At 39.2% G+C, this 27,382-nt stretch overlaps 1 protein-coding gene across 2 annotated transcripts; it reads right to left on the bottom strand.

Annotated features, from left to right (window-relative positions):
• Positions 1-776: 776 nt before the first annotated feature.
• On the bottom strand, positions 777-23,092 carry LOC139942272 (epithelial sodium channel subunit alpha-like). 2 transcript variants are annotated; one of them, XM_071939068.1, is made up of 11 exons: positions 22,110-23,092; positions 15,230-15,417; positions 13,854-13,954; positions 13,078-13,241; positions 12,008-12,109; positions 10,827-10,944; positions 9,900-9,975; positions 8,988-9,045; positions 8,130-8,212; positions 6,824-6,899; positions 777-3,420 (listed from the first exon to the last, which is right to left on the bottom strand). In XM_071939068.1, exons 1-11 carry the CDS (start codon positions 22,743-22,745, stop codon positions 3,208-3,210), a joined length of 1,815 nt encoding a protein of 604 aa, XP_071795169.1. In that variant the 5' UTR covers positions 22,746-23,092; the 3' UTR covers positions 777-3,207. The 2 variants fall into 2 exon arrangements, with proteins under 2 accessions (XP_071795169.1, XP_071795170.1); XM_071939069.1 differs by lacking the exon at positions 8,130-8,212 and having other exon boundaries at positions 3,223-3,420.
• Between the last annotated feature and the right edge of the window lie 4,290 nt (positions 23,093-27,382).

Genomic DNA, 27,382 nt, shown 5'->3' with positions numbered 1-27,382 from the left:
CCGCCAACGCTTGTTATATAGTCTAGCTTTGTTTTTGTCAAAATTTGACCGATTTGCAATGGCCTAATAGACAAAGGTGTTTCTGGTGATGACACGCTCTGACTGCTTGCCAAATACCATTCTTGTATCACCAAAGACCCAATCCCATCACATATCTGCCGCACTACCAGTTGTACCTTAGATTTTAATTCAATGCAATACCTACAAAGAATGTTTAAAAATGAGATAACAAAACCATAAACTTACTCTTGTTTAGTGTTTCAGCTAGATGTGTAATGAGGAATGACGACATCCGTACGCAATGAACACTGTAATGTGCCGTCGCATAGTGAACAAGTAACAATCAATCATGATCGATATCTCAAAATCGATAAAGGAGTTACGATAAAGAGTCTTAGAAACAGACCCTTTCAAAGTCAAATCTTGGTATCGATTAAGAAGCAATATTGTGGAATCCATTCTACAAATTCGTGCGCAACTAATATTTTTGTACCCCAATGTTTAGGTTAGGACCTTCTCTTTTTACACGATAAAGGCTACATAGAATGCTATACTTTACCATTTGATTTAACTTACAACCTTTGGGTGGAAAAATAAGAGTAATTTGCAACGATATTGATAGAATTGCTGGCTACTCTTTGGGTCTACTTTTTCAGAGCGGAAGATCAGATGCTGAGTGAAGTGTGTGTTAAATTGTGCATAATTAAAAGGGCTTTGCGATAACCTGCTTGCATTGTCATTACGCACATAAAAATAGACAACGTTCACTACACGAATTTCAGCTTGCTACTATAATAATAATAATTTTAATGTTACACTTCTGTCACTTTTTGACCTATGCATAAATATACTCAATACACATACATTTTTTTTACAATCAAACAATCAGTAAACCTATTCATTACATTAAAATAGTAACTGTAAAGGCATAAAGAGCAAACATGGTTTACTTTGTACATTTTATAAAATAATTATCATCATAAAACCTTACTTGATTACGAGTAATGGGGAGAGGTTGATGGTATAAAACATTGTGAGAAACAGCTCTCTCTGAAGTGACGTAGTTTTCGAGAAAGAAGTAATTTTTCACGAATTTGATTTCGAGACCTCAAGTTAATCAAGCATCAGAAAGCACACAACTTCGCAACACAAGGGTTTTTTCTTTCATTATTATCTCGCAAATTCGACGACCGATTCAGCTCAAATTTTCACAGGTTTGTTATTTTATGGATATGTTGAGATACACCAACTGTGACGACTAGTCTTATAAACGAATTTTCACGTCTGAAGGGCGTCACTATAAGCACTCAGTATTATTTTTGTTTACTTACATATCTATAAACACAAAGCAATTTACAGGCAACCAGCTCCACTTTTCTCCAACAATGAAATTTATTTACAATTATAATTCTCTACTTTTTAGGGGGATAGTGAGTTACAGCTATAGAAGAATGTCTCTTGTGCTGCAGAAATTAGTGTGGTTTTAAAACCGTAAAGATGTAAACGTTTATTCATTTTCTGTATCTTATATGTGACAAAATGCATTGCGTAAATGTTTACACCCCAGTTGTTGCAGTAAACTATAGCCATTTGCGAGTTAGATTTGATTAATGTCTCGTACAGTGGCTTGCTTAGTCATATGAAAACATTTGAATTCCTCAGACTATAGAGACAGTTGCTATATGTCAAATAAAATCGAGGCAAGCTTTTGTATAGAAACCATTAGATGAGCAAACCCTGTTACCCTTGTGCCATGCATTTATTGAAGGTTTATTCACCTTATGTGAAGACTGGTTCGAATCCCACATTAGACCAGAGTCTTGCATGTTTGTTGGGTTTTCAATCCGTACCTGATTGTCTTGGTTTTCCCCATATGGGTTTTCCTCCTACATCTTAAACCCCTACACTTCTCTTTGAAGTGTTGCTTTTACGGGGTACAGTTCAAGACACCTTGAGAATAAAACATTTTATAAATATAGGTTTTCTCGGTCAAATTCGGCAAATGAGCAGTCAATTTCATTTTCATGCGTTCGAATTAAAGCTGTTTTGCCTCTCCAGTTGTTACTGCGTTTCAAATTCAGAATTCGGCCATTCAATGGCGTTTTGAGTCGAGTCAAATTTCTTTAGAACTCTGTTCAATTTAGCGTATCGTCATTCTTTTTCGTGACACACACGCCTCAAGAAGCGTCTGCGAATTTGAATGCTGCTTTGATGATTTCTTAAATTGAATTATTATTTTGTTAAAGCCATTATACACTTTCGGGACAGACAAAAAAATAAAAGTTCACAGATTTACAAATAATTTACAGGGTTTACAGAAGGTAATAGTGAAAGACTTCTCTTGAAATATTATTCCATGAAATGCTTTACTTTTTGAGAAAACATTATAAAAATTATCAATTCTCGTTATCGAGAATTACGGATTTATTTTAAACACATGTCATGACACGGCGATACGTGCGGCAATAAGGGTGGGTTTTCCCGTTATTTTCTCCCGACTCCGATGACCGATTGAGCCTAAATTTTCACAGGTTTGTTATTTTATATATAAGTTGTGAAACACGAAGTGTGGGCCTTTGGACAATACTGTTTACCGAAAGTGTCCGATGGCTTTAAATCGAATGACGCACCATTACATTTGACTAATCATAAAACGAAATCGATTTACCCTTCTTCAGTAGCATTCGATTTTCGCGCGAAATAGAATAGCTAAATGGTTAAATTGGCTGCTCGTTTGCCGAAATTGACCAAGAAAACCTATATTATAATATATATAAATTTGATAAATCTACTTGAAGTATTTACAAATGGGTAGCAGACAAGCAGTTCCCCATCAAGGCACGATCGTGTACTGACCATTTACTCATATATATATAAATTTCACATAAACTTTACACACAATATTATTGGAGAATCCGTAACATTTCCTAAGATTTCAAAAGATCAAGATAATTTTCTCTCAATGCTTCAGACCATTTTTCTCATTGGCCGGTTCTACTTCATAATGCAATAGGTTTATACATAAAGAATAAAGAAGGGCGTCAGTTTTAAGACTATGTATTACACCAAAGCCCGCGTATCATCGAAAGACTCTTCATTTGAAAGACAAGGACAATAATATTAAACAATTTATTAGCTACTTAGATTTGACAGGATCCAACTTTCTTAAAATAAATAAAACTATGATTGATTTCGAAAAGTAAACTTTTAAAACTGCTCCAACGAAACACCTCGGTTATCGACCGGGAATATCTTGAGGTTCTTGACGGGTGTACAGGTCGTCTTTTTCCGGCGTGCCATCTTGGCGAAACACACCCTGAAGAGAAAGCCGCAGCTTTCAACAAACTCGAACATTGTCAGAACGGACAGACCCAGCCAGAGTCCAAGCTGACCGCCGACGTCGCTTATCAAATTGACAAACTGTGGAAACAAAATATTCACACAAAGATGTTCTTGTGAATTTCACAAAAAGTTAAGACTAGTCTTATTTCGAGTTAGGACGAGTAACTCAGGACGAGGACGCGTTACTCGTCCTATGTTTGGACTAGTCCCCGCAACTCTTTGTGAAATCTACCTTGGTTTAACAAACAGGCGTGTTGCAGTAGATTCACTCCCTCGAGGTGTCTATAATTATTTTGTCTTATGACGCCCTCTGTTGAACCACTTCCTTCAGCCCTTGTTTACCATATTGGGTGCATTCGATTAGCTTCCCTGGGTCGACCCCGATGTGGCGTATTTTTTTTTTCCAGGACGAACGTGGGCACACCCAACGTTCTTCCTGGGAAAAGTCGCCTATTTTGTTTTCCAGTACGAACGTGTGCAGATGTTAACCCACGCCCTACCTGGAAAACCCCCCAGACACATCAGCACGTGAGCCTTCCCGTGGTGACGTCAGTGCATCTCGGGCGAGCCCCGAGTGCCCCGCTTGTGGATAGGGTCACTTGGGGCTGACCCGAGGTGCACTAACGTCACGACGAGAATGCTCACGTGATGATGCGTCCCCCTTGGATTTGGGTACACATTATTCTGACAGCGCACTCTTTTGAATTAACCTCCTTCAGTCCATGTTAGTTTCCTATGGGGGACATAATGTAATTAATAATTAACATAATTACATCTTGTAATATATTTGTTTACTCTTATTTTTTTTGTTTATATTGCTTTTAATTTTCCGTAACATTCTTAAATATTTACGTAATTTTTATATCGTAATTTTATCATGTGATTTTATGTTTACTTTTAACATGTTGTTTTGTTCGCAGGGCCCAAATGGAAACCAGTTTTTTTTACTGATTTGGCTCACTGGGTAAATAAAGGAAATAAATAAATAATCTCTTGGGAAAACCTACCGATTTTACCACATGTAAGATTTTAATAAGGGGCTTACACCAAGTAAATTAAAGTTCTGCATCCTCTACCAAAACTTGCGACTTATCCTCTATATAAATAGGTAATTATTTGAATAAACCACAAGGTCACAATTTGTAAGAATGGTCCGCAATCCGGCGACAAGACTTTAAGAATGCGTTGATTGTTTTTGTTTGTCAAGTATAGCAGAAGTTCTGTTGACTCTACCAAACTTGCAATTCACCCCAAGTAAATAGAAACGCTGTTGTTTAAAGGAACACGTTGCCTTGCATCGGTCGAGTTGGTCTTTGAAAAGCGTTTGTAACCGTTTGTTATAAAATGCATATGGTTGGAAAGATGTTTTAAAGATAGAATACAATGATCCACACAAACACGCCTCGAAATTGCACGGTTTTCCTTTTACCTCGTCGACGAACACGGTCGGCCATTTATGGGAGTCAAATTTTTGACTCCCATAAATGGCCGACCGTCTTAGTTCGCAAAGTAAAATGAAAACAACGCAATTTCGAGGAAAATTTGTGTGGATCATTGTATTCTACTTTTAAAACATCTTTCCAACCATTATGCATTTTATAACAAACGGTTCTAAACGCTTTTTATAGACCAACTCGTCCGATCCAAGGCAACGTGTTCCTTTAATCAGCACGCAGGCAACATATTTGAAGTGACAACAACCAGACTTCAGATATGCGCGCGATTTTTTCTCAAGTAAAGCAGAAGTTCTGTTGACTCTATAAAACTTGCAACTCGTCCTCGGTAAATAGAAACGGTGTTGTTTATTCACCACAACAAATCCAAATACTGCCTTCAGGCTATATTGAATTGACAAGGTCCCCAAAGAACAGTTCCTAATCCGGCAACCAGAATTTTGGATGGAATGCGTGCGATTGATTTTGTCAAGCACCGGTGCTGCATCAGTGGTCATTTTAGTATTATTTTGTTCATCGAAAAGTGTTGACTGGTAATTCTTTTTAAAAAGTCTATTGAGAGTTAGAAATAGCCTGGGGGAAATTACGAACCCTTCTTTGGTGAATGGTTGGCTAACTAAACGGAAAAAACCTATTGAACAGCAATACTTTTGAATAAATAATGACTAGCGTGAGATGTGACCAGACGGATCAACAGACTTAATACCAGGCCCGGCTATAATTAACCCAACTAATAATACCTTCGTGTGTCAGGCACCTTCACTGTATCCAGATTGTGGTTTTAAGCACAGACGATTACATCTTCTGCCCCACAGATACATTCTCACACAGAGAGTTTACCTCTGTTCTAATCCCCCTATGTTCGACACCCCATGTTTTGATACCCATGTTTCAATCCTCCTATATATTTTTATGTTTCGATACCCCTATGTTTCAGACGAAAGCTGGTCATCTCGCCACCTGACAAGCTCGCCCTCAACAAAGTCACCCCATGCAAAGTCGCCCCCTACCCGGCTCGCCCCGGGTTGAAACAAAGTCGCCCCCTGGCAATGTCGCCCCCAAACAATGTCGCCCCCTAGCAAAATCGCCCCCTGACAATGTCGCCCCCTGACAATGTCGCCCCCTAGCAAAGTCGCCCCCAGATGTTGTTCGGAAAATAATTAAGGCTACAATAATTATGGTAAAAAAATATAGTTAAAACATTTTCAGAAAAAATTACGTATGAAGTAATGTGCTTGTGGAAGGTCTAACCCTAACCCTAACCCCAACCCCAACCCCAACCCCAACCCCAACCCTAACCCTAACCCTAACCCTAACCCTAACCCTAACCCTAACCCTAACCCTTAACTATTTTCTGGGGGCGACTTTGCTAGGCGACATTGGCTTGGGGCGACATTGTCAGGGGGCGACTTTGCTAGGGGGCGACATTGTTTGGGGGCGACATTGTCAGGGGGCGACTTTGTAACAACTCGGGGCGAGCCGGTTAGGGGGCGACTTTGCAGGGGGCGACTTTGTTGGAGGCGAGCTTGCTAGGTGGCGAGATGACCAGCCCCAGTTCAGACACCCTTTGTTCCGGCACACCCCAATGTTCCTACACTCATATGCTCCTATACACTCCTTTGTTTCGACACCCCTGTGTTCCGGGACGCTCCATGTTCCGACACAATCATGCTCCTACACCCCTATCATCCGACACACATGTTTGGACACCCATGTTTCAACCCACCTATGTTTCAGACACCCATGTTCCAGCACACCCTAATGTTCCGACACTCATACGCTCTCACACCCCGTCTCCGACACCCATTTATTGTTCTGACACCCCTATTTTTGACACACCCAAGTCCCGGCAGCTTGTTCCGAAACCCCTATGTTCCGAAACCCCTATGTTCCGAAACCTCTACTGTTCCGACACCCCTGTGTTCCGACACCCCAATGTTCCGACACCCTTAATGTTCTAAAACACATTTTATTACGATACCCCTACTTTTTGAAAACCCCAAGATTAAGAACCAATTGTTACTTACAGCGTAAGCAGGCAACTGTTTGATGTATTGATAATTGAACTCCTGAAAGAAGACATCCACTTTGGCGACGTTTCGCCTGTTTGGTGATAAAAAGAGAAAATCACACCAATTTAGAAAAGTGACCACCAAAAGTCAATCTGTAGTTTCTCTGTAACTTGAACGACGCTACACATAATCGTGTGTCATTTTTTTATCTGAAATAATAGGTCAAAAGAAATATAAATATTTTAATGTTATGTGAACAGTTTTGCAGTATTTGGCTAGGTCTAATAAGAAAGTTAGGATAGTTGATCTTTTTTAAAACTGATTTGTTTTGGCGGAGTACCTATGTAACAAACAACTCAAAAGGGCATCATGGGGTCTGTATATTATGTTTGGTTATGACTCAGAAAATTAATGGCATTAAAAACTCACGTGGTAAATAAAAGTGCAGCAGTTTTGAATAGTATAATGCATTTTGAGAAACCCATTTCATTTCAAAGTACTGTTGTGATGGAACATAAATATCACTTTTTATAGGAGTCGTTACCGCAGTAACGCTCCAGATTTTCAGCCATATCTGTAAAACGCTACCACCTTTTAAAATGAACTTTTTAGAGGTTGGTTCTTGGGTACTTACAACTATATAGACTAAAACACACAGTGGGTTCAAACTACCAAACGTTTAAAATCCCTGGACACCTTTGGTAATTTGTCACTGGCAAGTATTCTCACTTGGTGTATCCCATAGCCATACAATAAAACATGTGGGAAAATTTGGACTCAATTGGTTATTGAAGTTGCAAGAGAATGATGAAAGAAAAAACACCCTTGTTGCACAATTAATTTGTGTGCTTTCAGATACCTAAAAAGGGCGTCAGACCTGCAATATTTAGGATGAGAAATAACCTCTTTCTCAAAAACTATACGTTACTTCAGAGGGAAGCGTTTACTACAATGTTTTATACTATCAACAGCTCTCCATTGCTCGTTACCAAGTACTCTCTTAATGTAAAAGAGTGAAAAGGCAGTCTTTCAAGAGCTATATGAAGGACAACTCTTTTTCGAGTGGTCTTCCACATTTTTAGATTGAAGTTTACATCTTTTTGAGTTATTTTTCACTCTGTCCTGGAGTGAAACCCCTCTAAAAGAGTGAAATAACCACCACTCTTTTTGAAGAGCCACATGAGGGACATCTCGAAATGTAAAGAGTGGTGTTTTTCACTCTTTTACATTTAGCGAGTATGTTTTTATGCAACCAATTATTTTGAGTAATCACCAAGTGTCAAGTGCCTTTAATTGAGTGTTTGGAGTGGTTTAAACTTACTTGACCCATTCGCCCGGTGAGGTTCCCCTCAGGTTGGTTCGTACCTCCTCATTACGATCAATGATATCACGGAAAAGTTTAGCCTGATGGAAACGAGTCAGTTAAGAAATGTATTTAGGCCTATATATTTATAAACCAGAAAAAAGACTGTTACAATCGGTTTACTCAATAGGACCTACGGTATAAAGTAAAGGTCTGAAGTTTCGACTTTACAGCAGAGTGTTCTCAAAGGCTAACAACACAACACACGTAAACAGGGCATACATAAACATAATTAAGCAGTCAAGTGCCTCTCTCTCGGTTTATTTATTTCCAATTGACTTTACAAGCAAATTATAATTCTATATTTTTGGTAAAGAAAACAAGTATGCCTCACAAGTGAACTTAATAATTATGCTTGTAAGCATGTTCAAACTTGTCAACTAGGGTGCGTGCTATAAAGCATGAGGAAACCTGTAAACACGGGTGCTTGCTATGTGAACCAGAAATACCAGGGTTAAAGGAACACGTTGCCTTGGATCGGTCCAGTTGGTCTTTGAAAAGCGTTTGTAACCGTTTGTTAAAAATGCATATGATAAGAAAGATATTTTAAAAGTAGAATATAATAATCCACACAAGTATCACTCAAAATTGAGTGTTTTTCCTTTTACCTTGTCGACTAACACGGTCGGCCATCTATGGGAGTCAAATTTTTGACTCCCATAAATGGCCGACCGTGTTAGTTCGCAAAGTAAAAGGAAAACCACGCAATTTTGAGGCAAATTGGTAGATCATTGTATTCTACTTTTAAAACATCTTTCTAACCAAAATATGCATTTTATAACAAACAGTTACAGTACACAAACATGCTTGTTTTACCTCATATTGATCAGCGGGCCATACGGATGAACTCACTGAAGTCAGGTAGTTTGTCTCACTGGCAAATCGGAAGGAAACAAATACAGAGACAGTAAGTACAAGTGCATGGCGAAGTAACTTCACTAAATTCGGTAAGGATAAAAAGATTCACACCCTCTTTGTAAAGTTTTGGTAAAAATTATTATTGGCAGAGAGTCGAAAAAGACTTTCATGTTCCGACATTATAATGCTCAGGAAGTTACTCTTAACTTCGGAATTATTGTTATCTTTTCACTTTGAAGAATGTGTGAGCAACATATTAAAGTTATGATTTCAGCCTAAAAATGTGAGAAAACTACATCACTATAAAATGTCCTTATGTTGAGCTACAACTTTGAAAGCACTCGTCGCTTTTGATTTTACCCTTTCTGTTTGTATTATGTTAACTCCCCATTCCATCTTCGTGCTGTTGGCCTTTGTATAACAACGCAGAAAGTTGGTCTACAAGATGAGAACAGAATGTAACACTAGTATTTTGTTTAAAGCCGTTGGACCCTTTCGGTAAACAGTATTGTCCAAGGCCCACACTTCGTGTGTCACAACTTCTATATCAAATAACAAACCTGTGAAAATTTAGGCTCAATCGGTCATCGGAGTCGGGAGAAAATAACGGTAAAAACCCACCCTTGTATCCGCACGTTTCGCCGTGTGTCATGACACGTAATTAAAATAAATCCGTAATTCTCGTTATCGAGAATTGATATTATTTTAATGTTTTCTCAAAAAGTAAAGCATTTCATGGAATAATATTTCAAGAGAAGTCTTTCACCACTACCTTCTGTAAACCCTGTAAGTTATTTGTAAATCTGTGAACGTTTTTTTTTTCTGTACCGAAAGGGTCCAATGGCTTTAACCGAACTCAAAATGACTTACCTACATGCTTGATAACAATTACATTGCAAGGAATCGTTTTTGTACATGTCATCCAGTCTTGTTAGACAGTCTATAGCTGTGAGAATACATGAGAAGTTATGATGAGTTAAAATTGCTTCATTTTGTTTTTCAGTCTGTATAGTCTATTCCTAGATAGCAAGGTTATATGGAGGTTTCGCATGCGAACGGATACGTTTAGTGCGACGGATACGTCATCATTATGACGTCATACGCTACTCGTTATCCGCTAATACGTGCAGGCGACACTGATAGCCTGCTTGCTTCATGTAAGTAGGTTATGGATAGCTAAACGTACGCTTATGCGTGTCCGTTTGCGTGCGAAACCTCCCTAATAATTGAGTCATTGATGGAATAATGGTTAGAATCTGTTGGTGTCGTCGTCGGCCAAACGATTGGCTCAGGGGAGGTTCAGGACGCTAAGCCAACGTAGATTTTCAGGGGCGGATCAAGTGCTTCCAGATATAGGGGGCGCACTACTTTGAGGTTTAACTTAAAACTTGAACATTTTCAGTCATCCCAAGATGTAGGTGACCTTTTAGGGTGAACGAACTAACCCAGTTAGTTTTTGGGGCATGTATTTATAAACGGTATGGCAAAATTGACCGTTTTCTGACTACTCGACTAGTTGTGGCTCAAATATTTTGGCACTAGTCGCGACTAATTATTTTGCAGGCGCAATATATTAAAATTCGATGAAAGGCTTGAAGAATTGTGTCACAGATGTCAGGTTGTGTTTCGTAAGTAAGTTATGTTGTCGTGAAACTGAGTCGCGGCTATTTGTGTAGGTAGTCGTGGCGGCACGATTAACCGAGTAGTTGAAAAATGGTAGTCGAGACTCGACCAAGCAATTAATAGTCACGACTTTGGCACTAGTCGCTCAGGTTATAGTGGTGAGTAGCCTATTACCTTTCTCGTCGTTTAGTTGGCATGGAAACACCCCACTGTCTGGCGAGTTTGGATAGTGAGGATCGAAACACTTGCATTCCTTGATGACGTGGTTTTGATAACAACTACGTTCGCAGGCCTGCAAAAATCATGTATAAAACACCATTTTTATTAAAGGCACTGGACACTATTGGTTAATTACTCAAAATAATTGTTAGCATAAAAACTTACTTGGTATCGAGCAATGGAGAGTTGATGATAGTATAACCATTGTGAGAAACGGCTCCCTCCGAAGTAACGTAGTTTTCGAGAAAGAAGTAATTTTCCACGAATTTTATTAAAGGCACTGGACACTATTGGTTAATTACTCAAAATGATTGTTAGCATAAAAACTTACTTGGTAACGAGTAATGGGGAACTGTTGATAGGATAGTATAAACATTTTTGAGAAACAGCTCCCTCGAGAAAGAAGTAATTTTCCACTAAAATATTTGAATTTGATTTCGAGACCTCAGAATTAGATTTTGAGGTCCCGAAATCAAGCATTTAAAGCACACAACTTTGTGTGACCAGGGTGTTTTTTCTTCCATTATTTTCTCGCAACTCCGAGTACCAATTGAGCTCAGATTTTCACAGGTTTGTTATTTTATGCATATTTTGAGATACACCAAGTGAGAAGACTGGCCTTTGACAACTATCAATAGTGTCCAGTGTCTTAAAAGACATTGTCTAAGTTGAGGTTACTGTGCATTTGACTATGAGACAGCAACCGATTTCACGAAACGCTAGATTAATCCTATCTCAAGTGAGGATGTGAGTGACCCGTCGTAACTTAGGATGGGTTCAATGCGTCCTACGTCTTTGGATGCGGAACTTAACTCGCCTAAGTCCTAAGATTAATCCTAAGTTAGGAAGAGTTTGGTGAAATCGACGGCTGGACCATTTTATCACAAAGATATTATCCAAATAAAGAGAATGAGTTGGGGAGGGGTCTAAAGTTTCCGTTCGTCTGTCAGAATTTTTGTGTTGTGCTCGTTGGGTACAAAAGCATTATCGAATACCGATAAGACGGACTCGGACTATTTTATCCATACAACATCAATTTGCTTGTATTTACCTGGAAGAGAGACCACATCTTAAAGAAGCTTTGCTTCCCCTTACAAGTTATAAAATTAGTCTTTACAAAATCAAATGTTGAATACCTTTAAGCTGTACGTTGCATTATAGACCTCTTTGAAGATATCATTGCTATTTGTATGATTAGTGCAGTTACTGTAATGGCTGCCCAGACGCTCAATAGTCATCTGCAAATCAGAAAAAAAAACCCACCAACAAACAAAATTATGAATCACCAAACAAAACAAAAACATAATAACAAAAGCAGTAGAATTTTTCCCATACTGTAAGCAGCTGTGAGAGTTCTAAGTATTTCTCGTGTACTTTTGAATATTTAGCATGTTGTACTGTATGCTATGGGAGTTTATTTAGTGGGATGTACCCTTATAAAGCAACAGTCATAGCCGTATTAAGCTGTAGCCGTAAGCTGTAGCCGCAAATTCAAACACGGCCTCAAGACATTTCTTTTGCTGTCAAACAAACCGCCTTGGTTGATGGACTGCCGAATGTTTGTAAAACACTCAATCGTATTGTCAGATGTTTTAGCAAAATTCAACATTTTCCACAAACTTTCAATTAAATAAAATACCTCCCATAGTTAATTGTTTTTGTTTTCAGCAAAATTAAATCAATGTTTGAGTTGTAGTGATCAACCCTAAACCAACTGCAAAGCGTGAGCTAATTACCAAGCGCGAGCGTGTGCGCGGTTGGTTTGGAATTAAGAATATTGTGATTTAGAAGATAATTAATGACAAGGTTTGGAATAAAGAAAATGAACGTAAGAAGAGTTTAGTTTGAGCTAGACTGGAGAACAGGAGGGTTCGAGCAGAGAACTCTTAATAAAATCGTTTATTTTGACATCAACTTACTTTCGAGTTCAACTTGTGTCATTTGTTTGTTCTGTGGCGAACTTTAATTATTCAACGTCAACTTCAAGTTCAATCCCTCCCGATTAACTTAAGTACTACTACTCCGCACGTACGTGAGGAAGAAGGACCCAAACCCAACCAAGAATATTACAGTAATAACATTGTTACAAACAGTAGCGATCTGTTTTTGATATGCATTTATGGCTTTCAATAGTTTTCCAACCATGGTTGGCAAAAAACTCGGGCTGTGACGTTTCAAAAGAAATGTTTATTCTCCCATTACTTACGATACGAGCCGCTACAGCGGTCTGGAATCCCGGTGAGATGGCAATGCCGTCATCCTCAGGAAATGGCATCTTGTCAGGGCCGTGGACAACGAGTCGGAATCCAGCCGATTCGGTTATATCCGGCATGTACTCGTTCTGTTGTACGAACAGACGCATGGATAAACCTGCAATCAGAGGAATAGCACAACATTAAAGGCAATGGACACTATTGGTAATTACTCAAAATAATTATCATCATAAAACCTTTCTAGGTTACGAGTGATGGGGAGAGGTTGATAGTATAAAACATTGTGAGAAACAGCTCCCTCTGAAGTGACGTAGTTTTCAAAAAGTAATTTTCCACGAATTTGGCTTTAACAGAAAATGTTTATAGAGAGGTCTATTTGTCTAGTTATGAAGTGAAAATGGAGTGAACCCAAAATACATCAGGCAAAAATCGTAAATGTTCCGTTTCACTTTATTTTGACTTGTATATAGGTAAATACGCGTAAATTCTGACTTTAATATCCCACAAGCTAGCAGGGCCCAATTTCATAGAGCTGCTGAGCACAACATTTTGCTCAGCATGAAATTTCTTCCTTGATAAAAACAGGACTACCAACAAAATTTCCATTTGTTGCATATTGCTTGTTACTGGTATTGAGCTGTTGTTTGCTTATCCTGAAAATCATGTGAAAATTTGGTCGGTAATCCTGTTTTTATCAAGGGTAAAATTTCGTGCTAAGAACATTTTTATGCTTAGAGCAACTCTATGAAATTGGGCACAGTTCACTCACCGTAAAGGGGACCCGGTCGGTTTGTAAACAAGTCTCCTTTAGTAAAATGGTTGAAGGTGTAACAGTTGCCATACTTGTAATGGTAGAAAGAGGTGAAGTTTCTGAAAAACAGAAAGACAAGCGTTAAGCTCCAAATAAAGTGAGAAACGTTTATGAACACTACCCCGAGTCACACTATCCCCGGGTCACACGACCCGGGTCACACGACCTGGGTTAACGACACTATTGGTAATTGCTCGAATTAACTGTTAGCATAAAAACTTACATGTAATAAGCAATGGAGAGCAAATGAGCAATGTTGACAGTATAAAACATTGTGAGACACGGCACCCTCTACGTAGTTTGTGAGAAAGAGTTAAAGGCAGTGGACACTGTTGGTAATTGTCAAAGACTAGCCTTCACAGTTGGTGTATTTCAACATATACATAAAATAACAAACCTGTGAAAATTTTAGCTCAATCGGTCGTCGAATTTGCGAGATAATAATGAAAGAAAAAATACCCTTGTCACATGAAGTTGTGTGCTTTCTGATGCTTGATTTCGAGACCTCAAATTCTAAACTTGAGGTCTCGAAATCAAATTCGTGGAAAGTTACTTCTTTCTCGAGAACTACGTCACTTCAGACGGAGCTGTTTCTCACAATGTTTTATACCATCAATCTCTCCCCATTACTCGTAATCAAAAAAGGTTTTATGATGATAATTATTTTGAGTAATTACCAATAGTGTCCACTGCCTTTAATTTCTCATCAAACATTAAAGGAACACGTTTCCTTGGGTCGGTCGAGTTGGTCTTTGAAAAGCGTTTGTAATCGTTTTTTATAAAATGCATATGGGTAGAAAGATGTTGTAAAAGTAGAATACAATGATCCACACAAACATGCCTCGAAATTGCCGGTTTTCCTTACACCTCGTCGACTAACACGGTCGGCCATTCTATGGGAGTCAAATTTTTGACTCCCATAAATGGCCGACCGTGTTAGGTCGCACAGTAAAAGGAAACCCACGCAACTTCGAGGCAAATGTGTGTGGATCATTGTACATGTATTCTACTTTTAAAATACTTTCCAACCATATGCATTTAATAAAAAACGGTTACAAACGCTTTTTATAGACCAACTCGTCCGATCCAAGGCAACGTGTTCCTTTAAACGACTTCAGGCCCGAAGCCCTTTTTAGGGACCAAGAAGCATACACATTTGTGCAACAAGGGTGTATTTTTCTCTTTCACTATTCACTTGCAACTTCGATGACCATTTGAGTCCAAATTTTCACAGATTGTTTATGTTGTGCATATTATATGGATACACCGATTGAGAAGTCTGGCCTTTGACAATTACTAAAAATATCCAGTGACTTAACAACAACGAAACTTACGAAGGTGAGCAGGGGTATCCTTTCCATTTGCAGTCCAGTAGCATGGTAGGCAGGCTATGACCCATCGTCATGCGTTCTTGCTCCGTTATGTTGGCAAGCTCCGTGATCAGTGTTTGCTCCAAAAGGTAGCTTGGATCTCTCTCTCTGAAGAAGTCACCCTGCTCCCGGTCATCCCAGCTCTCAAGAGCCTATACACAAAATGCGAGATAGACAAGTTTTAGAATTAGATTTGATGCTTTTGTTTTGATAGATAATCTGTATTTTATAGATGGCTTGCAAATGACGTCATTGGCCGCCATCTTTGATATATGCAGCGTAGAGAGCTGAAGGTAGCACGTACGGGCGTGCACTTTTCCACTGTTTTTTTTTTTTTTTTTTACATTAAAGACGGCGGTCAATGCAATCTATCTATTCGCAGCCTCGAAAATCACGAATTAAGTTTTATCCACAACGTCTCACAACCTTACCTTTTGAGTTTTAAAACCCTTCCATATGATACAATTTTTCTCTGTCAATTTCGGCAAATTTAAACCACTATACCATTCTATATCGCGCGAAATCGAACGCTCCCTGAAACAGGTTATTTAATTTCGTTTTATACGACCAGTCAAATGTAGGCTACCGTTGCGACATTCGATTTTTTAATCTTAATTTATTTACACATTTATTTTTTATTGCTGCTCTACATTATACAATTTAACAAAATAATCATTCAATTTAACAATTCAACAAAGCATTATTCAAATTTGCAGGAGTTTTTTTGAAACGCAGTAATAATTGGAGAGGCAAAGTATATTTAATTCGAATGCCGTGAATAAGTAAAAGCATTATTTATTGTATCGAACGATAATCTCAACTGTTGTCTAAATGTAGTTGACTCATTTATGTTGAATTAATTAAAAGGGTGTATGATGTGAGAACGCCATCACAGTGTTAACTAACACACTCTAAAAAAAGAGTTGAATCCAACACTTGCAAGAGTGACTACTCTTTGAAAGTGTTGGATCCAGCGTTTTGTTTGTTAAATCTACAATTTTGAGTTTTTGATCCAACGCAAAAAGGGTTAATTCAACAATTTAAGTGTTATTTCAACATTTCTTTAAAAAAAATCTGCTGAATTGTTGGATCAGCTTTTTAAACGTTAAACTGGCACTTAAATTGTTGACCGAATACTTTAAAATGCTGGATTTAACATATAAATTGCTGGATTCAACACTTTCAAAGTGTAGTCACTCACCGAACTTATGCAAATGTTGGATTCAAGTCCGTTTAGTTTTTAGAGTGCACTTAACGTTGATTAGTCAATTTTGTTTCAGTTAGCAAGCCAGGGCCCAAGTTCATGGCTCTGCTTACCGCTGAATTCTGCGCTAATGAATACGATTCCCCGCTTACGTGAAAACGCCGAATTTCTGAGCTAGACTTGTGTAAGCGTAGAATGCCTAGTAACGTTGAGTACGCACGCGCAGAAGCCAAGATTCGCCGCTAACCCGTGAAACACGCTTGCCGTAAGCACAGAATTCCCTGCTTCCGTAAGCCGATTCCGTGCTTACGGTAAGCAGAGCCATGAAATTGGGCCAAGTTTGGATGTAACCCATGCCGATAGAACCCAATGAAATAATCTTTGGTGTAAGACACATCAATCCACGTACAACAGGAATCAATTTAAGCCAGAATTTGTTTGGAGTGTACCCGGTCCTTTATTCGCTAAAGGAAGACATCTCCCAAGCAGTATATTAGCACGACGGAGATTATTTGTGACTTCTGTCTTCAACTCTAAACAGTTCCTCCAGTTTACACAGAGGATCTAAGAGGAGGATTTGTTTGTTTTAAGAAAACGCATCAAGGCACTCAGAGTCTTAATTGTGTGTAAGTTACATCTCGTTGACTAGAGCAAGCTAGTCGAAACGTTGAGACCAATTTAAGAACTGACTCCGCGGCAGTACAGTTAACTACGATCCTATAAGCTAAAGTAGTAGTCCAGTCTAATTTCTATACCATCCGCCCTGGTAATAGTTAAAAGCAGGACAGTTCTTTTCAGAACTGAGAAGTCTCCCGAACCTCCGATTATCTACCCCACGGCAGTATAAAGCAAGACAGTTCCCTAAGAACAAACTCTACCTGGCAAGTAGATACACACATGGTGTTACCGCAAACCAAATATACATTACATCTCGTTGTTAGCTCAATCATACAGAGCTTTCAATATTTTACTAATGGCCTCTATGTATGGAATTAAGTGTCAATTAGTTTACCATGACACCGGGTTGTACCTGTATGAAGAGAACGAGACACCAAGCACCGGTCGGTACCAACATCTAAATAATTATTCATAGCGTGACATGGACACGTTTCTGAGAAAACTCATTTTGGGGAAACCCACACACACTAATTCAATATTACCTAAATTTACTTTAATGGGGTTTAGTTTTTAAAAAAGCAATTACGTGCCACGGCACGGGATGGTACAGGAGTGGCCACATATATGACGTAGAATATATTTTGTCTTTCAATATTTGCGACTTGGGTGCCGGCTCGTGGGATTGTGCTCTACGTCATTTTAGGCCGCATCCGAAGTGGCCGGTACAGTTCCGGCTAGACTTGACTCAAGTCCCAATCCCGTGCCATCGCCAGAAGACTATTGTTTTGCGATGCTCTGCATTCCCCAACCTGTTTTCGGGACCAACGGGACTTGAATCAAGTCTAAGTTCCGACCGGCTGGTCGCACATGACGTCACTGACCACCATCTTTGATGAAAAGTGCACACACGTGTGAAAGGCTACCATTTATTAGCGTTGTGCGAACATCGTGCGAACATCGTGCATGCGTGCACTTTTCCATTGTTTATCATCAAATAAATATTTGTCAAGGCTAAGTGAAATTGTCATGCAACCAGTTGCAGGCAATCTCCAAGAAGAAGTGCAGTTCACATTTCAATGGGTAACCTAAATGGATTGTAAGACAATGTTCGGTAAAGAAAAAAAAATCAAAAATCAAAAGTGCTACCAAAGTGGTCCTGTGGTATGCAGTGCCAGTTGGTTGCATCAAAGATGCCTGTAAAAGTTGTCTCGTGTGACAATGTCATTATTCCGCACGCAATATTTACGCAAAACGCTTTCCGTCAACAAAATGACGCACTCAAATACTTTTTATAAAAAATCCACTCTATATTTGGTGAAAGTTTCAATTATAGCTAAAGTGACTATTATTTTATTTTACTCGAACCATAATGACCTTGGCAAGGCATACACTATTTCATAATTGTATAAAAGCCAATTAGGTTCAGATAATGGCTTGGACTTTTTGAGATAGTTTGCAGTAATTGCCAAGGTGCCCGTTAATTGTTTTGGTCCAGAGCCATATACACTCCCATAATAGAAAGTAGCAATTATAGCGTTAACAGCTTTCTTTCGTTTACATTCAAGAGTCACTGTGCACATTTTTAAAGGACACCTTTGGTTCAAAGACCAGTATTCTCACTTGTTGTATCCTAACATAATGCATAATATGTGAAAATATTGACTCAAATGGTCATCGAAGTTGAGAAAGAATAATACAAGAAAAACTTCTTGTTGCACAAATTTTAGTGCTTCTAGATGGCAATTTCTTTTTAAAAATACTTCAGCCCTAAAGCCTTTTAATATCTCAAAAAACTACGAGACTTCAGAGGGAGCTGTTTTCTCACAATGTTTTTTTTACTATCAGCAGCTTTACTTTTGTTTAAAGTGAAAAGAACTCAGGGGAGCTCAAGGTAAGATTGATATTTCTCTGAAAACAGTCTATATTGTAGGATGGAGGTAAACATGTAGAAGACAAGGAGTTCCAAAGAGATGCAGTACGTTGAATAAAGCTGTTGTAATGGCTCCTTGTGTGTGATTGAGAAGAAGCAGAAATTTCAGACATCTATGGCTGTTTTGTGAAAAAAGACGTGATGTGCATACTACTAAATCCAAATAAGGTGAAGTGACACAGTCCAGGTCGCTCGATCCGAAGAAGAACAAAAAAAAAACATGGCGAAAAAAAGTGCATTGAATAAATTTGCAATCCCCGATGGATCGCTTTTGAATTCACCATTGACAAGGTTGATTGAAAAGGGCTACTGTTTTGACCTAACAATAATGGACGGAAAGATTTCCGGATTGTCCATTAATTAGTGTATACAAATTATTTACTCAGCGATGCTGCTGACCAAGTCACAGAGTCCATTATTTCAATTATACAGAGAGGCCCACAATGACAAGGGGTGGATTGCAACAAGCGGTCTTAAACCAGTCTATGCGCTATAGCAGGCTAACTTGAAACGCGCTTAGACAGTCTTTGGATTGCAATAGCGCGGTCTTTAATTATAGCCAGTCTTAAATCTTAAGCCTGCTCTGAGCTGGCTATAATCGGTCTTTGTTTTGGTTTTTTTAAGATAGCGCTGCATTTGTTAGTTGTAGATGATTTGATGCAAAGAGCTCTACACGACGAGATTGTGTTTTAGAAATAGATTACAGTTACACCCATGAGAGGCATTATGATGATGATACAGTGTATCGTAAATATATGTTCCTAAGAGTAAAAAATGATACAACTCACAGAATTGATATTCACTGACTAAGACCGTATTATTGCAATCTGCCCCCAGGACGTGTAGAAAACACGGGTATATATTTGTGTATCTTTTGACATAAAAGTCGATTGATTAGGAAGAGTTACATTTTTACCTCACAATAATGACCAGAAAGATTTCCGGATCGTCCATTAATTAGAATTTATTTACTTAGCGATCCTGATGACCCAGTCACCAGAGTACATTACTTTAATATACGAAGAGATCCACACTGACCAGGACTTGTAGGAAAACCCAGGTTTAAATTTTGTTTCTTTCTTTTTTATTATAAAAAAGCGGTTGATTGAGAAGAGTTACATTTTTGCTTAATGGACAGAAAGATTTCCGGCATGGTTCCATTAATTAGTGTTTATTTAATACACAGCGGTACTGTTGACCCAGTCGTCAGTACATATTCACATACAGGGTGAATCAAAAAGAAGTTGACCGGGACTGACGATGTTTTTCAAAACAAGCAAAATGACACTCAAAAGTTTAGTAAAGCATACAACAAGCACTTTCTCCTGCTTATATATTATTAGAAAGGAAGAAAAACAAAAAATTATCATTCCGAAGAGGATTCACGTCTTTTTTAATAGAGGTATATTCCCTACTCATTTTGCAAGACGTCCACGGAATATTTTACAAAACAATGACTTTGTCTATACCCTCAGGGGAACACGTTGCCTTGGATCGGTCGAGTTGGTCTTGAAAAAGCGTTTGTAACCGTTTGCTATAAAATGCATATATTAGACAGACTAATTTTTGACTCCCATAAGTGGCCGACTGTGTTAGTTCGCAAAGTAAAAGGAAAACCACGCAATTTCGAGGCAAACTTGTGTGGATCATTGTATTCTACTTTTAAAATCATCTTTCTAACCATGTGCATTTTATAACAAACCCTTTTCCAAGACCAATTTGACCGATCCAAGGCAACGTGTTTCTTTAATTTTCTATACTCAGATGATTATAAAATCAAGTATTAACAATCCATGGGACAGCTACAAACAAAAGTGCTTTCAGTAAAACATGAATAACTTCTCTTACAACTAAAAAAACCTATATAGTTCATTCTTTTTTTTCTTCAGATAAGCAGGAAATAATGCTTGTTGAATACGTGCATCACTTAGGTTTTGAGTGTCAGTTGTTTTGTTTTGAAATCATAAATCTCGGCCAACTTCTTTTTGACTCACCCTGTACACCACCACACTGACCATGAAGCTATACAGCGAACGCAGACTGAAGTTTTGACAAAGATAGTAAAAGAGGAAGAAACTCTAATAAAAAAAATAGTAAAGTTGCGGCTACAACCGTGTGTAAATCTTGTTTGTGGAAATGTTGGCTTTAAAAAGAGCCGGTTTGGTCTCGACGTTATGAACGGTACACTCTGCTTGTTTTCATGAGAAAATATACTTGTGTTCTCCTGAAGATGATCAGAGCGTACTGTCCGAGACGTCGAGACCGCACAGGTTCTTTTCAGAGCTATCACACTGACACTAAACAGATTTTCAAATGGTTATACTCTCAAGTTTACTTTATTTATAGGGTGTGTTCGATTAGCTTGCCCGGGTCGACCCCGGTGTGCTGCGTTTTCTTTTTCCAGGACGAACGTGTGCAGATAATTACCCAGGTTCGTCCTGGAAAAGAAAACCGCCACACACCGGGGTCGACCCAGGGAAGGTAAACGAACGCACCCAATGTTTCTTCCTAGTTATTTACATCATGCACAGCTTCAAACAATACTCATGGTAAAAGAGGTATCGGGAATACCCAGGTACGTTTCTCTAATGACAGAAAAAAATGAGAGAGATTTTATTCATTTAAGGGAGGTTTAGCTGCACATTACGCGAGACAAACAATGTGAACGTGAACGTCAGAACATTGTGATGTTAAAACCTCACGTTTTTAGCATACTTGAAGTTACCATAATTCACGTCCGTTCTTACAGACGACATAGGGGAGCATGAATGAGCCCTTAATAGTGGTGACGTCACCCAGAAACAACACAATTTTTCGACGTTCACGTTTACGTGTTTGCTCGCGTAACGTGCAGCTAAACCTCCTCGCTATTATATGAAACTTTCTGTACAAAAGACATATCGTCTGCTACGTGATGTTTGTTGATGTGCAAGCGAGACGAGTTGTCTGTCCATGCAGTATTCTTTGCGGAGGGAGTCCAGCGTAATGGGGCTAATCCCTGTATAGCCTTTAAGTGTTGTATATGGGGATTATTCTTTTGAAGATTTAAGATTGAAGACGCTATATGTAAATAGAAAAATGCATAAACTCACCTCAGTTACATTCTCAGTGGTGGCCGTGGACGCGTTAGTCCCCGGAGATGTTGTGCTGGCAGTGGTTGGATTAAGGGTGGTTGGATTAGCGTTGGCTAGCCCTGCGGTACCGACCTGTTGGGAACCTGAATTGGGACCCGAATTGGGACTATCCGTCCCTCCGGAGGATTGGGTCTCAGATGTCTCAGCTGTGAGGCTGCCATCAATGCCTCCCTGCTGACCGGAAGGCGCGGCCTGTGTGCCTTCTCCCGGCTGCCCATCCGCCGGCTCACCCGCCTCATTTGGGGGACCTGGTGGGGCAAAGTTAACGTCGAAGGCAGTCCGAAACTCTTCGCTGGCGTCGGCAAGCTTTGAGCGCAACACCGGGTTGTAGTTGCAAATGGTCACGGCGGGAAAGTGGAGCGACCTGTCGAATTTGACGTCTAAACTGACCGTGTAGTTGTACTCGAAGAATGTATTGCTCAGCGTAATTACCTGGATGAGCAGAGCAGTGACACTCCCTAAGAATAGCATCGACCAAATTGTCTTGGACAGTACAGTCTTGGATCGTTGGACATTCGGCAGCCCATGGGCAGAGCTAGTTGACATCAAGTAGTCAAAGGCTCCGCTAAAAGTGTCCCCGCTAGATTCACCCATTTTGATCTAGTTTAATGGTGGCTTCTTACAATATATAGCGTGCGTACCCGCAACTCAGCGACGCTCAAGGTGTTTTAACATACAGTTTTGTCTCTCCTGCAAAGTATCTTGGACAACCACAGTTGAAGGATGAAATGTAGGCCTACTGCTTTTACATAGCACCTTGTAATGGTCTACAGGGTGATGTGGATGGCGCAATATGCTGTCAATCAGTCTGCCATTAAAGTATAGTCTTTAAAGTCTAGGTTATGGGAAGTAGTTTCACCTATGCGATACATTGACTACTTACATCAGAAGGACATCGCTGTCTTGATTCACTGAAATCACTCAGCTGAACCGCTCGTTGCTGAAGCAGTCGATATAGCAGTCTAAGCCATTTAGCTTTCACCACTCCACCTGCGTGGATGAAAGACGGACGTCCGTCAGTGACTGGTTGCACAGCGCATGCGCTTGGACTTCCCACAATCTTTTAATGGGTGCGTTCGCTTAGCTTCCCTCTGGGTCTACCCCGCGGTGCTCACTCGGGTGAGCCCCTGACCAGAGCTCATCGAACGATCACACTCGCCCTCTCCTCTTCTTCCTTTAAAGTGCTGCTTCGGAAAATTTGAAGATTACCGCACTGTGGCTGGGCGCACGCGTGAAACCATGGGACCGTTATAAGCAAATCAGGTGCAAAATATACATGGTGCAAGTAAAAACTGGCCAGCAAGATTACTGACTAGGGCCCAATTTCATAGAGCTGCTTAAGCACAAAATTTTGCTTAAGCCAAAAAATCAATGCTTATTATAATCAGATTACTGGCTAAGATTCCACTCAATTGTTATGCTAAGTAAACAACAGCTAGATACCAGTCACAAGCAAATAATTATATGGCATAACATTTCGGCCAGTAACATGTGTAAAATAAGCGAGCTATCTTCCTGCTTATGCAAATTTTTGGCTTAAGCAGTTCTATGAAATTGGCCCTAGGTGAGACCCTCAGTGCATTATTGAATGCATCTAGAGAGGGTGAGAGTGCAGGGTCCTTATTCAAGCAGTTCCAGTCCCTAATTGTGCGAGGAAAGAATGATGATACATAGACCTGGGGTGCGTTCCACTCGTGCAAACGTTGCCAACAGTTGCGCACGGTCGCCAACAATTTCAAGTGGAACGAGTTGTTCGCCGCCACCGTTGGCGAACGTTGGCAACTTTAGGCGAACATACTTCTGAGGTGTTGGCGAGTGATTTTTAAAATGGCGGACAAGCATATGGTATTATTTCTTTGTTACAAACATAATTACATTGTATTTTCGGTGGATGATAATGCAGATTTGGAATAACAAAGTCAATTAGTTGATGTAATGATATCAAAAAGAGGACTATTGCAGCAAAATAAAGTAAAAAAAAAAACTACGTATGGTGCGCGCCATCTTCATTTCAGTGCGCCGCCATATTGACATCGCGTATACGCACCAATCGTTCAAAAGATAAAAAAACGTTTGCGCGAACAGTTGCGAGTCGTTTGCGCGAGTGGAACGCACCCCTGATTGCTTCTCGCGGTGACGGCATGCACCGTACCTCAGGTCACCCCAAGTGACCCACTCCATACCGGGGCAGACCAGGGTCGACCCAGGGAAGCTAAACGAACGCGCCTATTATTTCACTCTCTTCGTCCATGGCAATGCCATGGGTTATTAACAATCCCTGGAAGTTCCCATTACGGTGATTAAGTCAGTCGGTAATTAATTACTCTCACTGATTGCTTTTACTCTAGACTGTTTGACTTTATCCAATATATCTTATAGAATATATTGACAGTCCATTATTATTCCACTTAAAAAAGGCCGTGCGTTTACCTTCACTCGGAAGTGTAAGTTGTAATTTGTTGATTAAATTCACCACTTCAAGAATTTTGAAGGCGTCCTTGGATGTCTATATTCTTTGAATACTTAACCAATCGATCGATGCTTATTCATACAGTAGAGTCTTGGGTGGTGCTCTAACACAGAAGGTGTTGTCTTTCTCCACGAATTCACCCACGGTCATACCGTTGTCCCTTGTGTCACTTAAAGACACTGGACACTGTTGGTAATTGTCAAAAACCAGTCTTCTCACTTGGTGTATCTCAACGTATGCATGAAATAACAAACCTGTGAAAGTTTGAGCTCAATTGGTCGTCGAAGTTGCCAGATAATAATGAAAGAAAAAACACCCTTGTCACACGAAGTTGTGTGCGTTTAGATGGTTGATTTCGAAAACTCAAGTTCTTTCTCCAAAACTATGGCACTTCAGAGGGAGCCATTTCTCACAATGTGTTATACCATCAACCTCTCTCCATTACTCGTCACCAAGAAAGGTTTTATGCTAATAATTATTTTGAGTAATTACCAATAGTGTCCACTGCCTTTAAACTTTGTTACAACATCGATTTTTTTTTGTCTGGTTTATATAAAGGACACTACTCTTTGTCTAGTTGGAAAGGTCGTGGGTTCGAATCCCGGGGAGACCATTTTTTTTAAGTGGCGTTTTGAGGGGTTTTGGGAATTTTGTTTGAGGGAGGCAGCCTTTACTTTCATAAAAAAATGTGCGTTATTATTGTTTCCTTTTTTTTTTCTTCCGGGGGCGGATGTTTTTTTTTATTAAGGTTTTGTTTTTAGGGGGTTGACTTGTTGGGGGAATTTGTCTACCCCGCACCGGGTTACGGGCCTGCTTGTGGTATACTTTTGGTAATTGTCAAATACCACTTTCCTAAATTGGTGTATTTATTATATCTATATCCCAACATATGCATTAAAAAGAAAATATCTGTGTAAATTTGTCTCAATTGGTCATCAAAGTGGCAAGTAAATAAAGGAAGATGAAATACCCTTGTTGATGCATAGAATTGTGTTTTTTCTCAGTTTCAAATGTTGGTGAAAAATAACTTCTTTCTCTTGAACCACATGAATTAAAAAGGTGTAGTTTATGACTAGGATTTATAATATCAACAGCTCTCAAGTTTTATTTACCAAGTAAGATTTTATTACCATTGACTTCTCAAATGAAAAAATAAATAAAATAAATCGACTGGTTGAGTAATTAGCAAACGTAAACCTAGCCTTGATCAAGGCGCTACAGCCAGCCGCGATCTGCAAAATCCCAGTTCCCATCACTGAATTCCGCCAGCGCACCCCCATACATAACATAGTGCATATAATACGTGTACAGCGTATGTACACATGCGTACTGTACATGTACATGTACCATCTGTATACGGTACACTTACGGTACATGGGTACCTCCCAAGTAGCTTGAGCCACTTGTATGAGGTTGAAAATACAAAGACACGACCGTTCTCACGACTACGCTATACTGTTCTCGCTGTACAATGTATGGTAATGTACATTGTGTATGCACTGCATGCGTGTGCCGCTAACCGGGCCGGGGAACAGTACGTCAACAGCCTTGATCAAGGCTAACGTAAACCCTTCCTTTATTACGGTCTCGAGTATAAGGGGGCCACACACCCGCATAAAAACAAGTTCTACCACTTGACTCGCAGGAAATAAAAAATTGTGCAAATGTTATGTAATATTTTCTAACAAAAGGCAGAACATGAATATAGGAGCGGGTTAGTTCTTCCTGCATAATTTGAGACTTTTCAAACTGTAATAATCAAAACAACATTTAATGAAATTGCTTGCTCGCAAACGAAACTATATCTTTTCAATGCTGCAAAACGCTCGCGAAATAGAAGTTAAAAATAATGTACGGATGTTTACTTCTTCTTAAGCAACGGAAGACAATGGTGCACATGATATAGAATCTCACCTATTTTAGCTAAATAATAAAAAGGGGCACGATGGAGAACTTCAAGATTTTGAAATTATGTTGTTGTAGTAGAAATCCTGAATCCGTTACTGGTATGAATTATTCAAAAGCAATTTGCATAATTTACGAGGGTTACCAATATTCACACTAGTGTAGTGTTTGAATCGTTTAGGTGCGTGGATACATGCACGAACTACTCATGTGAAACCGTGTTAAACTCATAACCAGTAGTTTATTCATGATTATAAGTTTAAATATTCATAAGTTATAATCGTTTGTAATAACACCATTGAATATTTACATTATTAAAAATATTGACATTCCACTTGGTTTCAATCGTCATGTCAAGAAAATCACTGTTAGAATATATTTGCCAAAGTAATGGCAAACGTCATATAGATAACACTAGGACATTCTATTTGTTTGGAAAAAAAACCACCAATTTAATAATATCTAAAATTAAAACAACTCCACCAGCTTAAAATGCAAGTCTCGTGCGTATCGAAATTGAGCAAACAACCCTCGAACGAAGATTATGTTTTTCTGTGAACTCAAAACCTTCTCTTCAAATGCTAGTTAAACAAAATTCATACAAAAGACACCTTATTGCATTTTTCATAAAATAATGTTGCAAATAATTTGTTGAAATTAACATTGTAGCAAACGGGAACTTGGGTAGAAGATGCTGATTTGTTAGAAACACCATCTGCCAAATAACAAATATGTGAACATTTTGGCTCGATTGGTCATCGAAGTTTCAAGAGAATAATGAAAGAAAAAAACACCCTTGTCACACGAAGTTGTGGGATTTCAGATGCTTTTTCGAGACCTCAAAATCTAATTCTGA

This window comes from Asterias amurensis, chromosome 9 (genome assembly GCF_032118995.1).
Source record: "Asterias amurensis chromosome 9, ASM3211899v1".
In the NCBI taxonomy this organism is placed as follows: Eukaryota; Metazoa; Echinodermata; class Asteroidea; order Forcipulatida; family Asteriidae; genus Asterias; species Asterias amurensis.
This window is presented reverse-complemented; position numbering and strand designations above follow the sequence as displayed.

Excerpts from the sequence above, each read along its gene's own strand:
- LOC139942272 (XM_071939068.1), bottom strand. The coding sequence starts at position 22,745 with ATGGGTGAATCTAGCGGGGACACTTTTAGCGGAGCCTTTGACTACTTG. Across the intron at positions 9,976-10,826 it reads CCAACTAAACGACGAGAAAG|CTATAGACTGTCTAACAAGA; the intron begins GTAATAGGCTAC and ends GTATTCTCACAG. Across the intron at positions 8,213-8,987 it reads GGCCCGCTGATCAATATGAG|GCTAAACTTTTCCGTGATAT; the intron begins GTAAAACAAGCA and ends CGTTTCCATCAG.